This window comes from Podarcis erhardii, assembly GCF_964252035.2.
Source record: "Podarcis erhardii genome assembly, chromosome: 3".
NCBI classification, from domain to species: domain Eukaryota; kingdom Metazoa; phylum Chordata; class Lepidosauria; order Squamata; family Lacertidae; genus Podarcis; species Podarcis erhardii.
Window position 1 is genome coordinate 107,985,943 of NC_138507.1, and position 19,792 is coordinate 108,005,734.

General features: G+C 39.5%; 2 protein-coding genes across 6 annotated transcripts in view; one reads left to right on the top strand and one right to left on the bottom strand.

Annotated features, from left to right (window-relative positions):
- The window catches only part of SOS1 (SOS Ras/Rac guanine nucleotide exchange factor 1), a 36,588-nt gene extending 24,302 nt beyond the window's left edge, over window positions 1-12,286 (top strand). The window contains exons 13-22 of the mRNA XM_081854515.1: window positions 683-786; window positions 2,273-2,495; window positions 2,981-3,100; window positions 4,295-4,457; window positions 5,068-5,185; window positions 7,389-7,561; window positions 7,852-7,968; window positions 8,113-8,377; window positions 9,032-9,150; window positions 10,684-12,286. Coding sequence (XP_081710641.1) covers window positions 683-786; window positions 2,273-2,495; window positions 2,981-3,100; window positions 4,295-4,457; window positions 5,068-5,185; window positions 7,389-7,561; window positions 7,852-7,968; window positions 8,113-8,377; window positions 9,032-9,150; window positions 10,684-11,178 — 1,897 coding nt within the window. The 3' untranslated portion in view covers window positions 11,179-12,286. The remainder of the gene's footprint in view (window positions 1-682; window positions 787-2,272; window positions 2,496-2,980; window positions 3,101-4,294; window positions 4,458-5,067; window positions 5,186-7,388; window positions 7,562-7,851; window positions 7,969-8,112; window positions 8,378-9,031; window positions 9,151-10,683) is intronic.
- Window positions 12,287-17,204: 4,918 nt separating this feature from the next.
- Window positions 17,205-19,792, bottom strand: part of ARHGEF33 (Rho guanine nucleotide exchange factor 33) — a 30,074-nt gene continuing 27,486 nt past the window's right edge. For all 5 annotated transcript variants that reach the window (XM_081854643.1, XM_081854640.1, XM_081854641.1 and 2 more), the window contains one exon: window positions 17,205-19,045. In XM_081854643.1, the coding sequence (XP_081710769.1) occupies window positions 18,908-19,045 (138 nt within the window). In that variant the 3' untranslated portion in view covers window positions 17,205-18,907. The remainder of the gene's footprint in view (window positions 19,046-19,792) is intronic.

Genomic DNA, 19,792 nt, shown 5'->3' on the forward strand with positions numbered 1-19,792 from the left:
TAATTTCTTAATGAACTGTGCTACATTTATTAATGTAGTTATAATATGCCTTATCTGAAAATATTTCAGAAATGGCACTTCATCTACCTTGTGTTTCACTTGATAGTCTTGTTGCTTATATATTTTCTTCATTACAGATCTTAATTCAGTGATACCATGCCTTTTCCAGAACATTATATCCCCTAACTAATATTGTGTCTCATATTCTGTATTGTTTATTCACCATTTTAATTCCATTAGATGATGCACAAGCCATTAATTACAATCTAGAGGGAGATAGAATTCATCCTTGAGAGACATACTTTTTAACATTTTTAAATGCACAGTAAATGTTAATTGGTAGTAGAACTTGAGGATGACCATAGACATAAACTGTGGATCAACTTGACCTTTTGCTCTGGCTCGTTTTGCTACCACTGCACACATTCACTTATTACCCAGCTACCAGAGCTTGGACTGGAGATTGGGGGAACTCAGTGTTCTAGGCCTCCTTTTCAAGGCCCAGCAAGTCAGACAGGAGTTTTGGCATGGATCCTGACAGCTGTATGGCACTTCTTCAGGGAGTCAGGACAGTATATATGCTGTAAAATGAAACCAGCTCTACAGCTCTAGTAGACTTTGTCAAAAATATATCATATAAAACTTGTCCTAAAATACTGTATAATCTCTGTTAATGTTGTAGAGTTCTAAATGTATGCCGGCACTGGGTGGAGCATCACTTCTATGATTTTGAGAGAGATGTAGATCTACTGCAACGGTTGGAAGAATTCATTGGCACTGTCAGAGGTATTTGATTTGATTATTGCAAAGATCTAGCATGATCTGCTTCTTTTTCTTTTGTACCTGTTTTATTAAAGTGTGATGTTTCAGTTTGCCAGTTGGGCTTTACAAGGCAAAGGTTACTAATGAGATACACAGATGGGCACCCTGAGCCAGGCGATCCAAGAGTCATTCAGGCTTAGCATGTGCCAGCAAGACTGATCTCAAAGTCACATTGATTTTAGGACAAAAAATAATAATTTCCCTCCAGTTTTTCTTCAAGACTATGGTAGCAACTGGAAGGAAGATTTCCAGGTGCAGAAAAGGGTAGGATGGTTGTCTGGGCTATTCTGGACAGTTAGATGCTTGGCTGTAGGTGGGTGTCTTTTGTTATGGATTGGAAGTTAAAAGCTCAGGGATCTCTCTAAGCTACTGACAAATATTGTTGTGATTGAAATAGCATATGAAGGATATTTGGCTTTAGCGATTCCAAAAGTTTCCAGGCCACTGTACAAAGGGCCAGGACACTCGCTTTCCCTGTCAATAGAATTGTAGTTGAAAGGGACCCTGGGGGTTATCTAGACCAATCCCCTGCAATGTAAGAATCTCAACTAAAGTATCCATGACAGATGGCCATCCCATCCAACATCTGCTTAAAATCCTGCAATGAAGGAGAGTCCACCACCTCCTGAGGGAGTCCATTCCACCGTCCAACAGCTTTTACTGTCAGAAAGTTTTCTGATGTTTACTAAGAATCTCCTTTCTTGTAACTGGAAGCCATTAGTTTGTGTCCTACCCTCCAGAGCAGGAGAAAACAAGCTTGCTCCATCTTCCTTGTAACAGCCCTTCAGATATTTGAAGATAGTTATCTTGTCTTCTCTCAGTCTCTTCTGGCTAGAGCCAAGGTGAGAGTGGGTGGGGGGGGGGGAATTAGGGACAAGCTGGTACAACACTTAGGAAATGCATTACCAACAAGACATGATGGTCGCTAGTTTAGCTAGGTTTAAGCAAAAGGATTAGTCATTTTACAATGTAGGTCTGTGTCTGGGGCCTCATGTTCAGAAACAGTATATTATAGGCCTTATCACTAAATGCTGGGAACAAAGGGGATGACTGTCTCCATCGTGTCATATTTGTGAGTTTCCTGGTTGCATCTGGCTATTGCTGCTAGACCAGATGGCTCTGGTTTCGTTTTCTGAATTTCTCACATTGTCTTCCACTGTTCTCCCATTAGGCAAACTGAGCATTTTCATTACAGTCATATCTTGGGTTAAAGTAGCTTCAGGTTGAGCGTTTTCAGGTTGCGCTCCGTGGCGACCCAGAAGTAACGGAACGCATTACTTTCGGGTTTCGTCACGCGCAGACGTGGGTTGCGTTTGCTTCAGGATGCGAACGGGGCTCCAGAACAGATCCCATTCGCATCCAGAGGTACCACTGTATTGAAACGTTTCTAGCTACTAGGTAACTTTGTTATTATTCAAATGCTAGAATGTATTTTTCTTTTACTTCTCAGGTAAAGCTATGAAGAAATGGGTTGAGTCAATTACAAAGATAATCCATAGGAAAAAGCAAGCACAAGCAATTGGGCCAAGTCACAATATTACTTTTGAAAGCTCACCACCTCCAATTGAGTGGCATATTAGCAAGCCAGGACACATTGAAACATTTGACCTGCTTACGTTGCATCCAATAGAAATTGCTCGACAGCTCACATTACTTGAATCTGAACTTTACAGGTAGCTCTGAAAACAATATTATTCTCTTCTACATCTTAATATGCAAGCAATGTAGTGTTCGGTCCTGGTCATTTCTGCATTCAGTTCTTCCTAGCAAAGCTATTCATATTGCATTTAGGAATAATGTTCCAAATTGTGACTCTAGTATATATTAATGTGAATTTGATATAGGTAGTAAAGTGATAATTTATTTCCATATGTTGGCATTTTGGAGCTCACTGTTAAAAAACCTATTATGAAAGCAAGGTTTGTAAGCTATAAGCTTCCAGAACCTCATCCACAGATATAGTATTTAACTGGAGATGGAGAGAATAGGTTGTTAAGTTGATGGTAGAACAACGGCATTCTACAAAGCAAAGAAAGCAATTTTTTTTCTGATTTCAGAATTATTGGTTATTTGTAATAATCTAGATGTAAGTAGTAGCTTAATTGACCATAAAATGATAGCCTTTTCTCTGTAATTTATATTTATTGTCAATTTGTAGAGCTGTGCAACCATCAGAGCTGGTTGGAAGTGTATGGACAAAAGAAGATAAGGAAATCAATTCTCCTAACCTGCTCAAGATGATACGACATACCACAAATCTTACTTTGTGGTTTGAAAAGTAAGTTGCTTCAGTGCTTTGACTAAGATCATCTAAATATTGATATTAACATCCAGGTCCATACAGAGCTAGTCTGAGAGACCCAAGATAGGAGTCTTGTTAGAATGACCAAAAAAAACAAAAAAACAAAAAACAGCCAAAGGCATTAGGTAAGCCTTTGTTTGGATGGAGGGGTGGTTGTAGCCTCCACCTGCCTCTCCTTATTAAGGGTATCTTGTTAAAGGGATCTGGGGGCGTGGATTCTGTCTGATGCCCAGATGTGGGCTAGGACCATGCCACAACCCCAGTGGGGATCCCTCAGGGTGCCCCTATTTGATGTAAGTCATCGGGCTCCCCATATTGGTGGTTTACCCTTAGTTTGACTGCCTGCAGATGGGCGGGAGTCGAGATAAAGTCTGGCTTCACCCAATGCCTAAGCCAAACTGCGGACATTTGTAAACAATAAACCAAATCCACTTGTCTGTGTGTTTATTATCCACTAGGGAACTGTGGATCATGGGGCCTTGGCATGCAACATCATTCCTGAGCTGCAACTTGGCAAAATATTAGAGCTTCATAGAAGGAAATAATTGTAGCAAGAACAATAATTCCTAAACTTCTCAGTTGTTTGAAGCCTAAGAATTGAAAGACAGTATATTCTTTCAATTCTGCACTGGGCTTCTCAAATTGGGCTTTGAGAAATTAAATAATTAAAGGCTCGTCTGAGTTTAGTGGAGCTGCTGATAGAGGAGCCTGTCTATTGCATGTCTCATGATTCACTTCTCCAATCTTGCTACCTCAGCTCCCTCTCAGGGCCATTAATTTGGCTGCATCTCTGCATCAGGCATGATAGGATCATTCAGTCATTCCTGTTTATCATGTAGTAGAATTCCCTCCATAGGAGCGGATGGCCCATTGCAGCTCTGTATGAATTTTACTTCTCCAGACTGTTTCATTCCTAGCAAGAGGTGTGTGCCCTGATCATGCAGAAACAAGAGGTGGGCTCCTCTGAAGGCAGACTTTTATTTTCCTACTGGTGTGCAAGTTTAACATCTAATGTTCTCCCATTTGGATTCAGAAAAGAAGTTGGCTTCAGTAATTATATCAGCTGCTTGGAAACCCCTGTATTAAGTCACACTTGTCAAAATAAAATTATATTAAATTGGTGCTTTTTAACATTCTTGTACTGATAAGTACATCTTTTTGTGCATTTAGATGCATCATAGAAACAGAAAACCTAGAGGAAAGAGTAATTGTAGTATGCCGGATAATTGAGATCTTGCAAGTTTTCCAAGAACTAAACAATTTTAATGGTGTTCTTGAAGTTGTCAGTGCTATGAACTCTGCACCTATTTACAGACTGGATCATACCTTTGAGGTAAGTCACATGTAGATCTAGAAACTGTAATTGTTTTAACTGTTGCTGAATAAAGTATTGAAAAAAACAAAAACATTTAAACCAAAACCACTTTTTTCTTTTTCTTAAGTCTTCAGCATGAGCACTGGGTAGGCTGTTGGACACATTTTTCTTTACATAGAGATAATCTCAGGGTTACATTAAACACTTACAAAATGCAGTGCAAATGTTTGTTTTGTCCCATGTACAAGGGTAAGAAGCCACTGTGACATCTTGTTTATTTTGCCAAAAGTTCCTTTGTGCATCATGTCCCCATTTGCAGACTGTGTATATTCCCTAGACTGAGATTATCTCCATGGTGGAAAAGCATCATGTTAAGAAGTAGTGTCTCTTCTCTCCACAAGAAAGTGGGGCTGAAGCTGAGCAATTGAAAAGTAGAGCAAAAAATCAAGGGCACTTCCCAGTGTCACACATAATATAACCCATTTTTTGATATGAAAATCACTTCAATATGTAAGGGGTGAGTGAACCCTCCAAGTGAATACATATTTTGACTGGTCCTTAATTTGAGGTCACTGATAACATGTGGTTTGTAGTTGTCCATGTCTCAGCTTTCTTTATGCATCTTCAGCAAATCCCAAGCCGCCAGAAAAAGATTTTTGAAGAAGCTCATGAACTGAGTGAAGACCATCATAAGAAATACTTAGCAAAACTCAGGTCTATTAATCCTCCATGTGTGCCTTTCTTTGGTAAGTAAGATTTATTCTTGAAGAATATAAAATCACAAATGTCGATAAGCCACAGAACTATTAAGGAGCCATTTCTTAAATATATTAGTGGAGCTTGCTGTATTGTTTGGAATAGCCATGCATTTCAAAGAATCCGTATTTCAACTTCAAAAGCTTTTTCCCCGTTCAATATCAAATCCACAATTTCACTACATTTTAGTTGGAACCCTTGACCTGATTTTTCAGCTATCTTCATGTGTTAGGTACTAATACAAATTAGTATTTAACTCATTTAGAAATGCTGAGCATTTGTGAAGTGTACTTTGTGGTTCTAGCTTAACCAGGGAAATCTCAAGAGATGGAGATCAGATAAAGTGCTCCAATTTCCTCGTGCTTTTTTTTTTTTTTTTTTTTTAGCGTTGTGCTATACTCTACTTGATAAAGATACTTTCTGACTGTGTTTTGACAGTAGGCTGATTCAGATGCAAGGATCTCTGTCTAATAAACCATGGTGTTTTAAACAGAACAAACATTGTGCCTATGTGCCTTCTCCTTTCCTTTTCCCTTCTCCATTAGTGGTGAGGAATGCTAAATATAGAACACCTGAATATAGAATACTAGATCTGCTATATAAATAAGCCAGGGAGGCTCGCCTGATGCATTTGTTACATATTTTTAAGTGTCAGACAAGCCTTATTCCAGGTCTTTAGCTAATTAAACAATCCATGGCCTTTTAAATGGTCAGGGGGTATAATTGTTTTGGTTTGTTATTATGCTATATGTTTTTTGTTTTTATATTGTAAACTACCCCTATGATCTTTGCGTGAAGGTCAGTATAGACATTTTAATATTAATAATAATAATAATCCATAAAGTTTCTCACTCACATTTTTTACCAACCTATCTTGTGAGCATTCCTATTTATAAGATTAAAATGATCAGGTTTTTAGAAAATAGCTGCCTAGTTGTATGGAGGTAATTTATATGCTCTGCAGGCAGCCAGGAAAGTGGTTGTTTACAAACCTGTACTGTATTATTTATTTACATAATGACATTAGTACACATTATGCGTTGGATTGCAAGAACACATAGCCGTGCCCCAAGGAGTTTATAATCTGAAATTTGACACACCAAAGGGGTGCTATGGAAGGTAGTAAAAAGGAATGTATTACTGTTTCAATTGCATACACGTAGCCTTGGTGATAGGGCATGGGGATTATGGGGTGGTACCAAAGGCTTCATGGAAATTGTGGGTTTGGAAGAAGAAGGAAAGTAGGTAACATCACAGATGGTCTAGAAGTCAGCGAAGGGTGATGGAGGTGGAGGAGTGAAAGTCATGGATAGATACAAAAAAGGATATAAGAATGGAGAGAGAAGGAACTTGGAGGCCTTTAAGGTAAGGGGAAAGAAGGGAAATAGGGTCACTCCATTGTCTCTACTGTGAGACCTCCAGTCTTTCAGCCTTTCTCTCCTTCAGCACTTACCTAGCAGCAGCCATTTTATTGGGCTCCAGAGCAGAGAGAGAGAAGAAGCAGGGCCATTTCATCCTCCTTTCCCTGAACAGTTTAAACCCTAGCTGGTTGTTATAAGAACACTGTAACCTGTCCTGGTACCTGCTTCACCCACTCCATCCTCTCCTCCTTTCTCATTCTGTGTTAGGTCTGTTGCATTGTAAGCCTTGGGGTGTGTGGATAGACTGTCTTTTAAAAATTATTATTGAGTGAGACCCTTTCAGATGAAGAGCTGGTAGAATGGCAGGCAAAAAAAACACGAGGATGAGATTCAAAGAGGGTGGTTGGGTGCATGCCATGAGTCTGGAAGCTAGTTACAAAAAGCTGAGGAAAGGGTTAGGGGACACTGTGGATTTTGAAGGAGGATGTGGAGGTGGGTAGAGACAAAAGGTATAGCTTGCCATTAGAATGGCTTGGTTACAAACGGGCATTAAGTGGGCAGTGCCCTTTGGCCACCATCCAAGGTTAGTTAACCATGTGTTGAGATGAAGCCCAAACTTTGTTTCGCCCCAGGTAAGTAGCAGCAGCAAGGCCAGCAGGCACATCTGCTTGGAGGAGAGGAGATCAGCAATCCCTTTGTTGGATCTTCAGAAAAATTTTAAGTGCATAATTCAACCTTCCCAAAGCCTTTGTAGCTCTAACCTTAATTCTAGTTTTCCATTGAAAGACCATAACCATTTTATAGCTGCAATTTTTTTGGACGTTAATTGTAGGAATTTATTTAACAAACATCTTGAAAACAGAAGAAGGCAATCCTGAATTTCTCAAACGACATGGGAAAGAACTTATCAATTTCAGTAAGCGGAGGAAGGTGGCTGAGATAACAGGGGAGATCCAACAGTACCAAAACCAGCCATACTGCCTAAGAGGAGAAGCTGATATCAGGGTAAGTAGGGTTTTTTGCTCTTCCAGGTTCAGCTTCCTTTTAGGGGCCATGAGGAAATTCTTATACTGTTGGTTGAAGCTCCTTTGCTCACCAGGGTATTGTGCTGATTGTATTACATCTGAATTTATTTTCAGCCCTTAGACTGGTTCCCAACTCTACAGTTCTTTTATTTCTCAATTATCAATTTCTAGAGCATGTCCTCGTCAAATAAGAGTTGATTTTATTCTGGTTTTGCTGTTCAACAGATCTGTCGATTCTGTGTTAATCTTTCTGAATATTTTGGGTTTCAGAAATTTTTTGAAAATCTGAATCCAATGGGAAATAGCATGGAAAAAGAGTTTGCAGATTATCTGTTCAACAAGTCTCTAGAAATAGAGCCACGTAACGTCAAGCCACCCCCAAGATTTGTGAGTATTTAGATTTCTCAGTTAATGTATGCCATAAAATACAGTTGGAGCTGCACAAACTTTTTAATAGAAAAAAGTAAGTAATTTTACAGTAAAAACTATCAGTGTTCTTCATATAAACAGTGTTTTTGGTTTTCTGTGCAGCCCAAAAAGTACACCTATTCTCTCAAATCTCCGGGTGTTCGTCCATCAAACCCAAGACCAGGCACCATGAGACACCCTACACCTCTGCAACAGGAGCCAAGAAAAATCAGTTACAGTCGTGTCCCTGAGAGTGAAACAGAAAGTGCTGCTTCTGCACCAAACTCTCCAAGAACACCGCTCACCCCACCTCCACCATCGTCCACTTCCAGCACCACAGATGTCTGCAGTGTCTTTGACTCTGATCCCTCCACCCCTTTTCATTCAAGTAGGTGCTCTAGCAAGGATTGGGCTATTCTTCTCCTTTTTAAGTTGTCTGGCCTGTGTCGCATGTGGGCATGTTTTCTGATACTGCTATGTGCCAAACCACAGGAAATCGTGTAGTTGATGCTTGTATTTTGAAAACGGTTTTCTTAAATTTGATTGAATTCAAACCATGATTGAAAAGGGAAAACTGAGATGTACTGTTTTAAGTGAATGTCTTGTTTGCTGTTTGTACAGGGTGAGTCCTTTAAAAGAGGCCCCATGGATACAGAGTACACATGTTCCACAGGGCCTCTTTTAAAAGACTCACCCTGTACATTGCAGGATGCCAGTAACAGTGACAATTATTTTATTTTCTTAATTCATTTTGTTTCTTTCTTGGCCTTTATCAATCCATGGTCCAAGGGCATGTTAAAACATAAGATACAACACTAAGAATACCACAGCCATTGGCAGCTCTTTGGCTTAAGCTGCTTTGTTTTGTTTGTGAAAAGAAATCCTGATTCCTCAGGAACTTAGCAGAAGGAGGCTTATAAATAAGAGGCATACATTTTATATGCTGTATTGTACTTTGTGTGCTTAGAATTTACTGTTAAAGTACTAGAAAAGTAGAAAAATTCAAATGAGATGGATAATAGAATTTTTCATACACTTTCAGGGTCAGCTTCTGTGTCTTCCATAACTTTTCCAAAAAGCTCAGATGAAATTACCATTCCCCCTCCTATTCCTCCCCGGAGACGTCCAGAATCTGCTCCTGCTGAATCTTCTCCTTCAAAGGTAATTTCACTGCATTTCTCTCTGCAGGAACAGTAAGGTGAAAATACAGTGGAGAGGGAGAGCCTGCTGTCACTGCCACCTCCACAACCTTTAAAGACAAAAGACCACTAGTGTGTGCCTCCCCACAGAGGAAACGGTTTATTCCGCCTTTTAAAATAAATGGAGCTTCAGATTTACAACCTAGTTTCATTTAATTCTTATACAAGGTGACAGCAAAAGTTAACATTCACTGGGGGGGGGGGGCATTCTGGTTTTTTTATGCTCCACCTATAATCTATAATGATAAATGAGTTTGGCTTATTTTAATTTTAATGTAAAGGCACAGCATGAATAGGCTATTTAAAGCTACTTCAGTGTTTTCATACCCACTCCCACCTCCCAGAGCTCCTGGAGCTCTGGTTCCTGCAGTTTCAGTTTTAAGTGGCTGTTTGAAAAAGGTAGGGATCCTGCTGCCATACTCACAACTAGCAGCTTTAAGACAGTTAAAAAAAGAAGACCCAATAAGGTATGCACCTGCAAAAACAGTGGGAGAACTAGTTTGGGTCCCACCCAAATGGATAACCTTTTTTTTAAGAGGAAGGGAGGGGGAACAATAATGACTTTAGTAAAAAATAAAATTTCTGGTTGCCACTGGTGACCCTATTTGTTCCTGTGCTTATAAGTTTTTGCACCTGGGAACACCTTTAGTACAACTCATTGTCTTTATCCATTAAAGGGCTCCCATCTTCTGTGCTGGATCTCCTACCTATCCAGCCCAATTCTGTTTCCTCTTCCCATCTCTTGCTTCTGGAAGAGATGTGGGCAAAAGAGAAGAGTCTGACAACCCTCTCCTATTTCCCTCTCCCCCCTCACACACACCCCTTCTCCTTTATATGGGCATCCAGCTTTTATCCTCTGTTGGAATCTTGTTGTAGGAGCACTCCTAGAAGGAAGATGAAATGAAAGCCTTTAGACCAGAGGTAGCTAAACCCTTCTGGCCAGAAGGCCACATTCATCCTCTAGGGGCCACATGCCAGCAGTGCAGCTGGCCATTCCACACACTGTTGTGCATACTCTCACAGGCAGGTAGGCAGGCACCTAGCCCCTCCTCTTCCATGCCAATCAGCTGAGGACTTGGTGTCATTGCCCCCGTTGCTCAAATGATCATTCCAGAGACAAATTTGAAGGGATGGGCAGTTGTCTCCTCCATCACAGCACTGTGCTTTGCACACCCAACTTTTTCTTTTTCTGCTGCTACCAAAATTGGTAGGTTCTTTTGGGTAGTAGATAATGTCCACGACCCAAGGATTGGCCATTCCTGCTTTGGGCTTTCTCTAATCCTTTGAAGATAATTCATATTAGACGTGCTGTGTGGGTTCTTTCTACTCTGAAAGAGAACAACCTGTATTGGGTAACTCTCTCAACTCACCTCTGCAGGTGGAATTAGTCCAAAGTGTCTTCGCCCTCTTTTGCGAGGTACCGTCTTGGCATATTTGTTCCCCAGTGCAACATTGAGGTCTTTGAATTATGTCCTAACAAATCTTTATATTTCAGATTTCTTCTGCACATCTGGACAGCCCACCAGCAATCCCTCCTCGGCAGCCGACATCAAAAATCTATTCACCGAGATACTCGGTGCCAGACAGGACCTCCATCTCTGATCCCCCAGAAAGCCCACCTGTATTGCCACCTCGAGAACCTGTACGAACTCCTGATGTTTTCTCTAGTTCACCTCTCCATCTCCAGCCACCACCCTTAGGCAGAAAAAGTGAACTGGGCAACACTTTCTTTCCCAACAGTCCATCTCCATTTACTCCGCCTCCCCCCCAGACACCTTCTCCTCACGTTGTCCGGAGGCATTTGCCATCACCTCCTTTGATACCCCAAGATACGGACCTCCATTCTGTTGCTGGGCCACCTGTTCCTCCTCGGCAAAGCACTTCTCAACATATCCCAAAGCTTCCTCCAAAAACTTACAAAAGGGAGCCCACGCATCCATTGATGCATCGTGATGGACCCCCTTTGCTGGAGAACGCCCACTCCACCTGAATTCTCCCTTGTGCTCAAGAGAGAATGCTTTCCCTGGTGCCATGTCTGTTGCTGGCAATAGATGCACTGTACCTTGTGGGCACCAAGGAGTTGAGCTGTGTTGCTCCTAACACTAAAGACTCTACGTTTGATATTTGGTGTACAAGAAGAAGAAGAAGAAAGAATCTTAATAACAGGCCCCTTATCGTGAATAAACTGTTGTTGTTTGTTAGTATAGTATGCAGGGCCCTGTTCTAAAGTCAGTGGACACCTGAATGTACCAGAAATCAGATTTGCAGATCTCTTTGGGCCAATAAGCAGACATTGTGCTTTGTGTAACGTCCTGTGAGGGATAAAATGCATAGTCCTGTATTCATCTGTCCACCATGATGTAAGTTCTTGGAGTAAAAATATTATGCACTTTTTAAAAAAAGAATCTCAAACAGGGAACTTGACAGTCTTCTTAATTTTCTTTTGTTTTATTCCCTGCTTTCAAATCATGAACTGGACTGTGAGGAAGATCTGTGGTACTGAACTGAACCAACATAGAGCTAAGACATAGCACCGTACTGCAGTCCTGTTTACAAACTGTTACTAGTAAATACATGGGTACCTAGGCTTCACCAAAGAGGTACTTTCCTCCTCCTTTATGAATATTATGGTGCCAGTTCAAAAAGAATTTTTTGCCAGTAAACAGAATGCCTAACTTTTAACCGCCTTTAAACAAATGAGATTTAAGTCTTATATGAATGACACCAATGATGCAAACTCCAAAACAATGCTATTTTCAGAGTTGAATCTGTTTCTCCATTTAGAAGACTGTTAAATCTAGACTAGGTTAGGTCTTCATTTTAAGGTTTACTGATAACCCACTTAATGGCTGGTAGTGCAACATCTTTGAGACTATGCCAAGAAAATGCAAAAGATGATCCGCTGGCCATATTCCCTAGTTATCACCATGTTTTAACTAGCAGTAGGTAGATGAATAATCAGCACCCATAGAATTGCCTTGTAGTTGCATAAATAAATCATATGTATATAGTGAATGTTGCATAAATATACTTGCAAATTGTTTTTAATTTAATTGAAATAAAGATACAGATATTTTGTCTGGCTGACATATATTAAATTATTGCATTTCTAAATGTACATTTCAGTTTAAAGCACTGAGGAGGAGACACATGCTGTGGTACACACCTCTCTTTCTTGCTCATTGTTTTAGTCTGTAAAGAAAAAATTTAGAAGAAATCCAAGGTTTGGCATGTGAAATAAATGTGTGTTGGGGTGATTTGGAAGTGAACATCTGTGTGCTTAACATGGATCTCAAGCATATAATACAGTTCAGAATTCCAAACTCTGTTTAACTTCTTAAACCTTGAAACTGATCTTGACCGTGTCAGAAATGTTTGAAAGAAAATAATCTACATGAATATTTTGCCTTGGATTATCCATAGACCTGTGAATTGCGCCTCTGATTCTTGTACTGTGATAGTAATGCATGCCACTTATTGAAGATATTTTAATCCTTTCTACTACACTAGGACTTGTGAATGGTGCAGTATTGTATCCTTAGTTGCTAAGACTCTTATAGGATGTTTTCTCCTTGGCAAAACCAAAATACATTTCGGTAATCTAGAAAGCCATGTCACTGGAACAGTGATGGTAGAGGACTGTATCACCATGAAAGCCTACTGTTCTAAGACACTTCTACAGCATTATGTAGTGTGGTCTTTGCATTTCAGGAAAACGTTCATTTAACCTGCATTAAATGGATCCTTCTTAACATGTACGATATGCAGAAACAAAAGGGCATTCTGAGATAAAAATTTGTATAATGCTAGCCTATGACAAGTGTTAAGTTGAGCCCAGCTGAGGGTTAGAGATATTTTAAAATGACTGAATTTGCTAAGGGAAAGTTGAGAAACTGCTCCATACTTAAATACATTTTTTTTCTTGTAACACTAAAGGTAGTGGTAATGCTCCTGTCCATAAGAACTTTAAAATACTGCAGATGATATTACACCCACCTGAGTCAACTAGGAAAAACACTCTAATGTCGCTTCTCCAGGCTCTGCCTACAGAGTAAAAAGAATCAATCCACTCCAGAAAAAAGTGGGGGCGGGATTATAGTTTGATAAATCCATTTAGCATTTGCAAGCAGCAACGTTTTGTACAGATCTGTCTTATTCTTGTTTTGAGTGGGAAAATGATGTTCACTTAATATTTCCAGCAGCCCCGTAGTTGCTAAGATTATCATGCTTGATACAACCCAGATAACTTTGATAATTAAGCAGTATACAAACAGTTTAAATAAATAAAATACTTAATCCAAGATGACAAAAGAATTGGTTTAAGCAACTGAGAAATGAAGTCATTTGTTCCATTGAGGCTGTCTATCAGCTTCATGGTCTCTTATGGTAGCTGAAGTAAAATATTTAGGTCAGCAGAACTTCTAAAAAGTACAGATTTTAAATCTGAGTGTGCAAAATTTCCCCAAATCCCCTGCAGCAGATGTTGTACATGTGCAAAGTGTGTGTAGTTCTTCAGGCCTCTTGTTTAACATAATCAATTTTCATTGTGTTAAATGTGCTGTGTTTTTAAGCACTGAAAATGTTTGTTTTGATTAGAATTACTTTGTGCTCACCCAAAACATCCATTATGCAGTTCATAGAATCATAGAATTTTAGAGTTGGAAGGGACCCTGAGGGTCATCTGGACCAACCCCCTGCAATGCCCAATGTGGGGCTCAAACTCACAAACCCTGACATTAAGAGTCTCACGCTTTTACCAACTGAGCTATCCACAAGAAGTGGCGAGCTTTTTCAGAAGTAAACTTCACTGCATATTTCAAAATCCATCCCAATGAGTTGCTAGAATATTCCCCTTAAAAATCTACTTTGTAGAATTTTAGTACCTCAATCAAGACTTTGGAAAGTCACAAAGTAGGAAAGGAAATAAACTTTTTGGGGTCATATATTTGTGTATGCAGACTTCTGACTTACATAGAACTCTTCACCAGACGATCTAAAACATTATTTTTCAATATCTGTTTGTATAGGAGTATAAACCCCATAGAAATGATGTTACATAACTGAACATCAGGAAGAATGGAGAGGTATCCAAGTACTGGTTATATAGAACTAAGTGGTTGACATACATTTCACCCAGACTTGGAAATAAAAATTTGTTCCTCTAGCAAATTGGCTATTAGAGGTTGATAGTAAACTGCCTTTTCACTCTCTGGAAGTAATGTGCCAACTGCAGTATAATAAATAAAGTGGGAGGGAAATCTTGAGAGCCTGTAAGCAGGAAGTTGATGCCCATGTTTTGACCTTGCCATGCTACAGAGTGGGATTTTTTTCATTTTGCCATGTCTTGCTGCTGCTTGCTGTCATACACACACGCGCCTGTAAGTTGCTCAAATTTAACTCATGGTTTGGTTGGTTTTTCCATTTTAAACTCTACCTTAGAATTTGAGTAGGTTTGCAAATTAGTCGTGTCTGCTACATTTAAAATTGACTGAGATCCAAATCAGCATGCACATACCTGGGCTTTTTTAACCATCACCCCTCATACCACTGTAGGCACTCCCTCCATTCCCTGAAAAGCCACTCTGTAGGGTGCGATGCAGAATTAGCACCTGTGCAGGGGTGCCTGGAGAATTTTTGGGTGTTTATTTTTTTAAAAGAAGAAGAGGGAAGTAGTCTCCTAAGAAATTCAAAAAAGCATTATTTCGTTCCACCATGACTCCAAATAAAAATTGGCCTCACTGCTATGACAGTGGTAGGTGGCACTTAGAGACTAACAACATCTATTGAAGGTTAGTAGTGTTCAGTGTAGATGGAGCTGTTTGGGGTGGTTTTGATTGGAGCTGGATAAGATCCTGAATGGTTTTTGTTGGAACGTGTCAGCTTGTCTGAATGTTTTCTCGTCATTGTGTCTTGCCTGCTTGCTGTTCAGTGTACAAAAAAATGCACAAATTAAATCCTTGCTATTCCCTACATTTTTGGTGGTTGAAAGGGAGGAGCTTGCTGTAATAGAAAACTGGTTTTTAATTAACAGTGGGGGAGGGGAGAAATAAACAAGGCAACCTCTTTGGCTGTTTTCTCTCTGGTGCAAGAGGTAACTCACATACAGCTGCTGTAAATTGTGCTCTTAAACTGATCAGTGATCACTTCCATACTTATTGAAGAGCTAAATAATTTTTCTCTGCTAATGAAAAGTAAATGCAGGCCTATTGCTGATGAAAGGTATTAAGCCAAAAGCACTTGGGTTTTTTGGGATGAATTTTCATGCCTTATTTGCCATTAATTTTGTTACTTTAAAACAAAAAACCTTAAAGTGCGTATTTTTTTCTGTCAACTGTGAGCAAATTCCCCTTTTGCCTTTAACAGCAAAACAGTGCATTAAGCAGTCAGTTGCTGCAGAATTGCACATCGAGACCTTTGTAAAACAGTAATGTACCCAGGCGAAAGGGGGGGAAACTTGTGCCAGATGTGTATGCAACTTTCAGTAGCTGCCAAATGTGCCTTTTAAAAAAATATGGGTTCTTTTTTTCTGAAACACGGTAGATTCTCTTGTTGGTCGCATTTCTTATTTGGCCGATTTAGAAACCAAACTTTCTGTTTCTCTATGTACAGGTTTGTGTTTTTGATGAATTCTAATAATTTGTATATTTAAAACGTATTGCCTTTTGTTTAATGGCATGGATACTTTGCTAAAATGGTTGAGAAGCTATGGCAGTCCAATCCAGCTGCGTTAAGGTTGAAGTGGTGATATCCTAAACTGGCAAATCTTATGGGCCTATGTGTGTACCTAATCATGTCTGTAGGTCAGCTTTGTATGCTATGTCTGCAATGGTATTCAGATTGCATTTAAAGTGAAAATTAATAGTGGCTGTTACTTTTTGGCATTCAAGAGATCTGTTCATAAAAAATAAAAATGCCTTACATATCCTATAAGTGTTTATCCTTGTATATGTAAAAACTTAGGTCTGTGAGCCTGCTGCATTATTTTAATTTTGTTCCGTGTAGTGTTGTCCTATAAAGATCACCCACAGTTAAGAGTATCTGGGTACCACGCAAAGGTGCAGAAAGCAAATAAATTTACCACTGCAGAATAATTAAGTGTGTACGATGAGCTAAAGTTATACCATGCTATGCAAGTCTTGACAGTGTGGTTGCATTCTTCAGTAGTCTCGCTCCATCTGACCTCCAACTTTTTGCTAAACTGAGTATTTTGCTACGTTGCTGTTGCAGTAACTTTTTATACTTAAACAATTGAGGTTAGATAGGTCTGCAGGAAGAATGGATTTTCCTGGACATTTAAGCAATTTCTGCCCGGACACTGTTTTGAACTGCCAGATCCCGGCAATGTCCGGGAAATTCCGGATGTATGGCAATTCTGGTACCGGTATTTATCTGAAATACTTGAATACTTGACAGTGTCTACATATGGAGATTCCTCCCACTACCACCCCAGTTATGATTTAGTCTCTTGTAGGCAACACAGCAGAAAAAAATTACTTGCAGTTGGTTTTAATAATAGTGGAAGGATAATCCTTTGTACATCCAGTCTCCTGAAATGGCCTGTTTGGTGTTGGACGTGTAAGAAAATACACCTTAGGAATAGCCATTTTCAAATATCTAAAGGGTTGTCACATGGAGGATGGAGCAAGCTTGTTTAGATGACCCTTGAGTCCTTTCCAACTCTACAATTCAATGAGAAAGCGTGATTACCAGTTTATTGATTAATCTGGTACTTGTTACTGCTTTCCTTGGTCAGTTGCACACACTTATCTTCCTAAACATCTGCATGGGATATGAAGCCTTTGGACTGTTTCCAGTAGATACTTGTATACCTGTAACATAGGAAATTGACAGAAGCTTTTCTTCTTCCCAACTGCTCTTAGACCTGGCTGTAAATCAGGAGTATAACCAAGAATATATAAATTGTAGCACGAGAAGGAACTTTTAGGCTCGCGTTGGGATGCTCAGCAGCACTTGTTCAAGGTACAGTATTTGTATTCTCAAGCAATACCCTTGGTCTGAATAATTCAGCAAAGTTTATTTGAAACAAAATAAATACATGCCTAGACTATTAAGAAACCAGTCAACTTCTCCTGGAGTTCCTCTCCCTCTTCTGAATATTCCCCACCACTTTTTAAATAAAATTGATTCTTCTGTGACGTCTGTTTAGAAATTCAGATTCCACTGTAGCACCACTTTATATTTTTGGAGAAAGAACAGTGGAAGATCTGTTCTTTCAGCATCAATCCAACTGTATTTTAAAACAACAACAATGTTGCATCATTAAAACAGACTAAGTTGTAAATCAGTTATTGCATGAACTATACACACACTTACTTCCTGGCTACTCTTAAATCTGAGCCGTCCTAGAGATGGCAGCCAGATCCATCTAGGACCATGCAAAGATGTTTCCACATTTTGCTAACTAATTAAAATGGTTGGTTGGGGTGGGTGGGTGGGTTGTAAAATGATGTAGAAGTTCTTTATAGGTCCCTGTGTCCCACTTCTGGACTAGATGGTTTGTGCTCACCTCCATGATGTCTACTAGGGATGGTCACCTGACATCCCAAAACACATCAGTATACAGCGGTACCTTGGTTCTCAAATGCCAAAAACCTGGAAGTAAGTGTTCCAGTTTTCGAACATTTTTTGGAAGTCAAACATCCAATGCAGTTGTTGGCTATTGTTTCAGGGGCACCTGCACCAATCAGAAGCTGCGCCTTGGTTTTGAACATTTTGGAAGTCAAAAGGAATTCTGGAATGGATTAAGTTTGGCGCTTTTGTTTTTGCTATTTCTTTTGCATTTTTGTTTTTGAGGCTTGTTCGGTTAATTTGTTTTTGTCACTGTGTGGAACCCAGTTCAGCTACTGACTGATTGATTGATTGATTGATTGATTGTGTGACTGCAGAAATGGATAAAAGCAATACAAACAGTGACTATCCTCAATGCAGTTAAGAAAAAAATTAATTTTAATTTTTATCCTCTACAATACTGTTTTATTTATTTTAGTACAGTACATATTGCTTTCATTTTCTAGATCAATGGTCTTGTTAGATAGTAAAATTCATGTTAAATTGCTGTTTTAGGGTTTGTTTTTAAAAGTCTGGTACGGATTGATCCATTTTTCATTACTTTCTATAGGAAAGCGTGCCTTGGTTTTGGAACGGACTTCCGGGACGGATTAAGTTTGAGAACCAAGGTACCACTGTACAGCCCTTATATCCTGCCTAATTATAATAAACATGTAGCAAAAGTGAAATAGCACACGTCTGGACTTTGTACGTAGAATGTCCTGATAAGAGATTCAGAAATATTGTGACATATACATCAATGACATCATACTACAATCTTCCATAACTGCGAGGCCCTTATTGCTTGATGGCAGCAATAAGTTAACAGTTGCGTGAGTGGCAAAGTACCGTATTTTCCAGTGTATAAGACTAGGTTTCCCCCCTAATAAATTATGTCAAAAATTAGGGGGCATCTTATACACGGATAGTGCTGGGGCCATTTTCTTAAGTCTGAGTCCCCCAAAATAGGGGATGTCTTATACATGGGGGCGTCTTATAGATGGAAAAATACGGTAAGCTTCTGACCCCCCGAGTCAGGATAAAATACTAGTTCCTAAAAAATTCAGGAGTTGGTTGTTTCTTCTTTTCAAGTGCCAAAAGGCTGGTGTATTAATTTTAAAATAAGCTAATTTTAAAATCAGGTGTGTGTTTCATTTCTTTTTGAACAGCTTGCGGAAGGAACTGCGCAATCTCCCTTTCTGTTCTTGCCTTGGAGTGTGGCTGCTGAAAGAGGTTTGCTCATTGTCATCCCTATGAGAAAATCTGGTGTTGTCTTCTAAATGCATCTCCTGAAATGAAAAAAAACAAGAATTTCACAAAGTTGTCCCGCAAAAATTATAAATGGCATTAAACAAATACAGATATAACAAACCCTTGTTTACAAGCCCCCATGCCTAAAAGTAGAACGACAAGGCCTTTGCACACTTGTCCTTATTTTCAGGTCTGTTTTGCATGGAGTGCTTCAAAAAAGTTTAATGTATTTCTTACAACTGCTCCCTTTCTTTTCCCCATGCAAATTGGTACTTCCATTAGCCTCGACAACTACAGGGATGCAGGCACTAACTGTTTCATGAAAACTGGATGCTGAGAGACTGCTTCATTCCAGAGCTATTTATATAGTACCTAAAAGTCAGTGTCTGCATTCAGTCTGTCACAACTCAAACATGGCCCCAAAGGCACGGCTATGTAACCAGAGACAGTTTTGCACCACAATGGCTCCAATTGGACTGGGGATTCAAAGCATAGCTTTCAACTATCAGATCTGAAAATAAGGGATCAGCAGCCTCACCTGTTCCGGGAGGATATTTAACAATCCAGGATAGCAGCGGGAAACTGCGCTGGTATAAGGGAATTTCCCGCAAAAAAAAGGAAAAGTTGACAGCTATGATTCAAAGTAGGCTACACTATGGGGTAATGTATGCTGTGGGGCAGCCTGTTCTATGTTCACATTTTGTTCACAGTAAGAAAGTGGGCTGCTGAGATTTGTATTTTTTTTCAGCTTTTCAACCCTGACTTCAAATGTAACAGTTTAAATA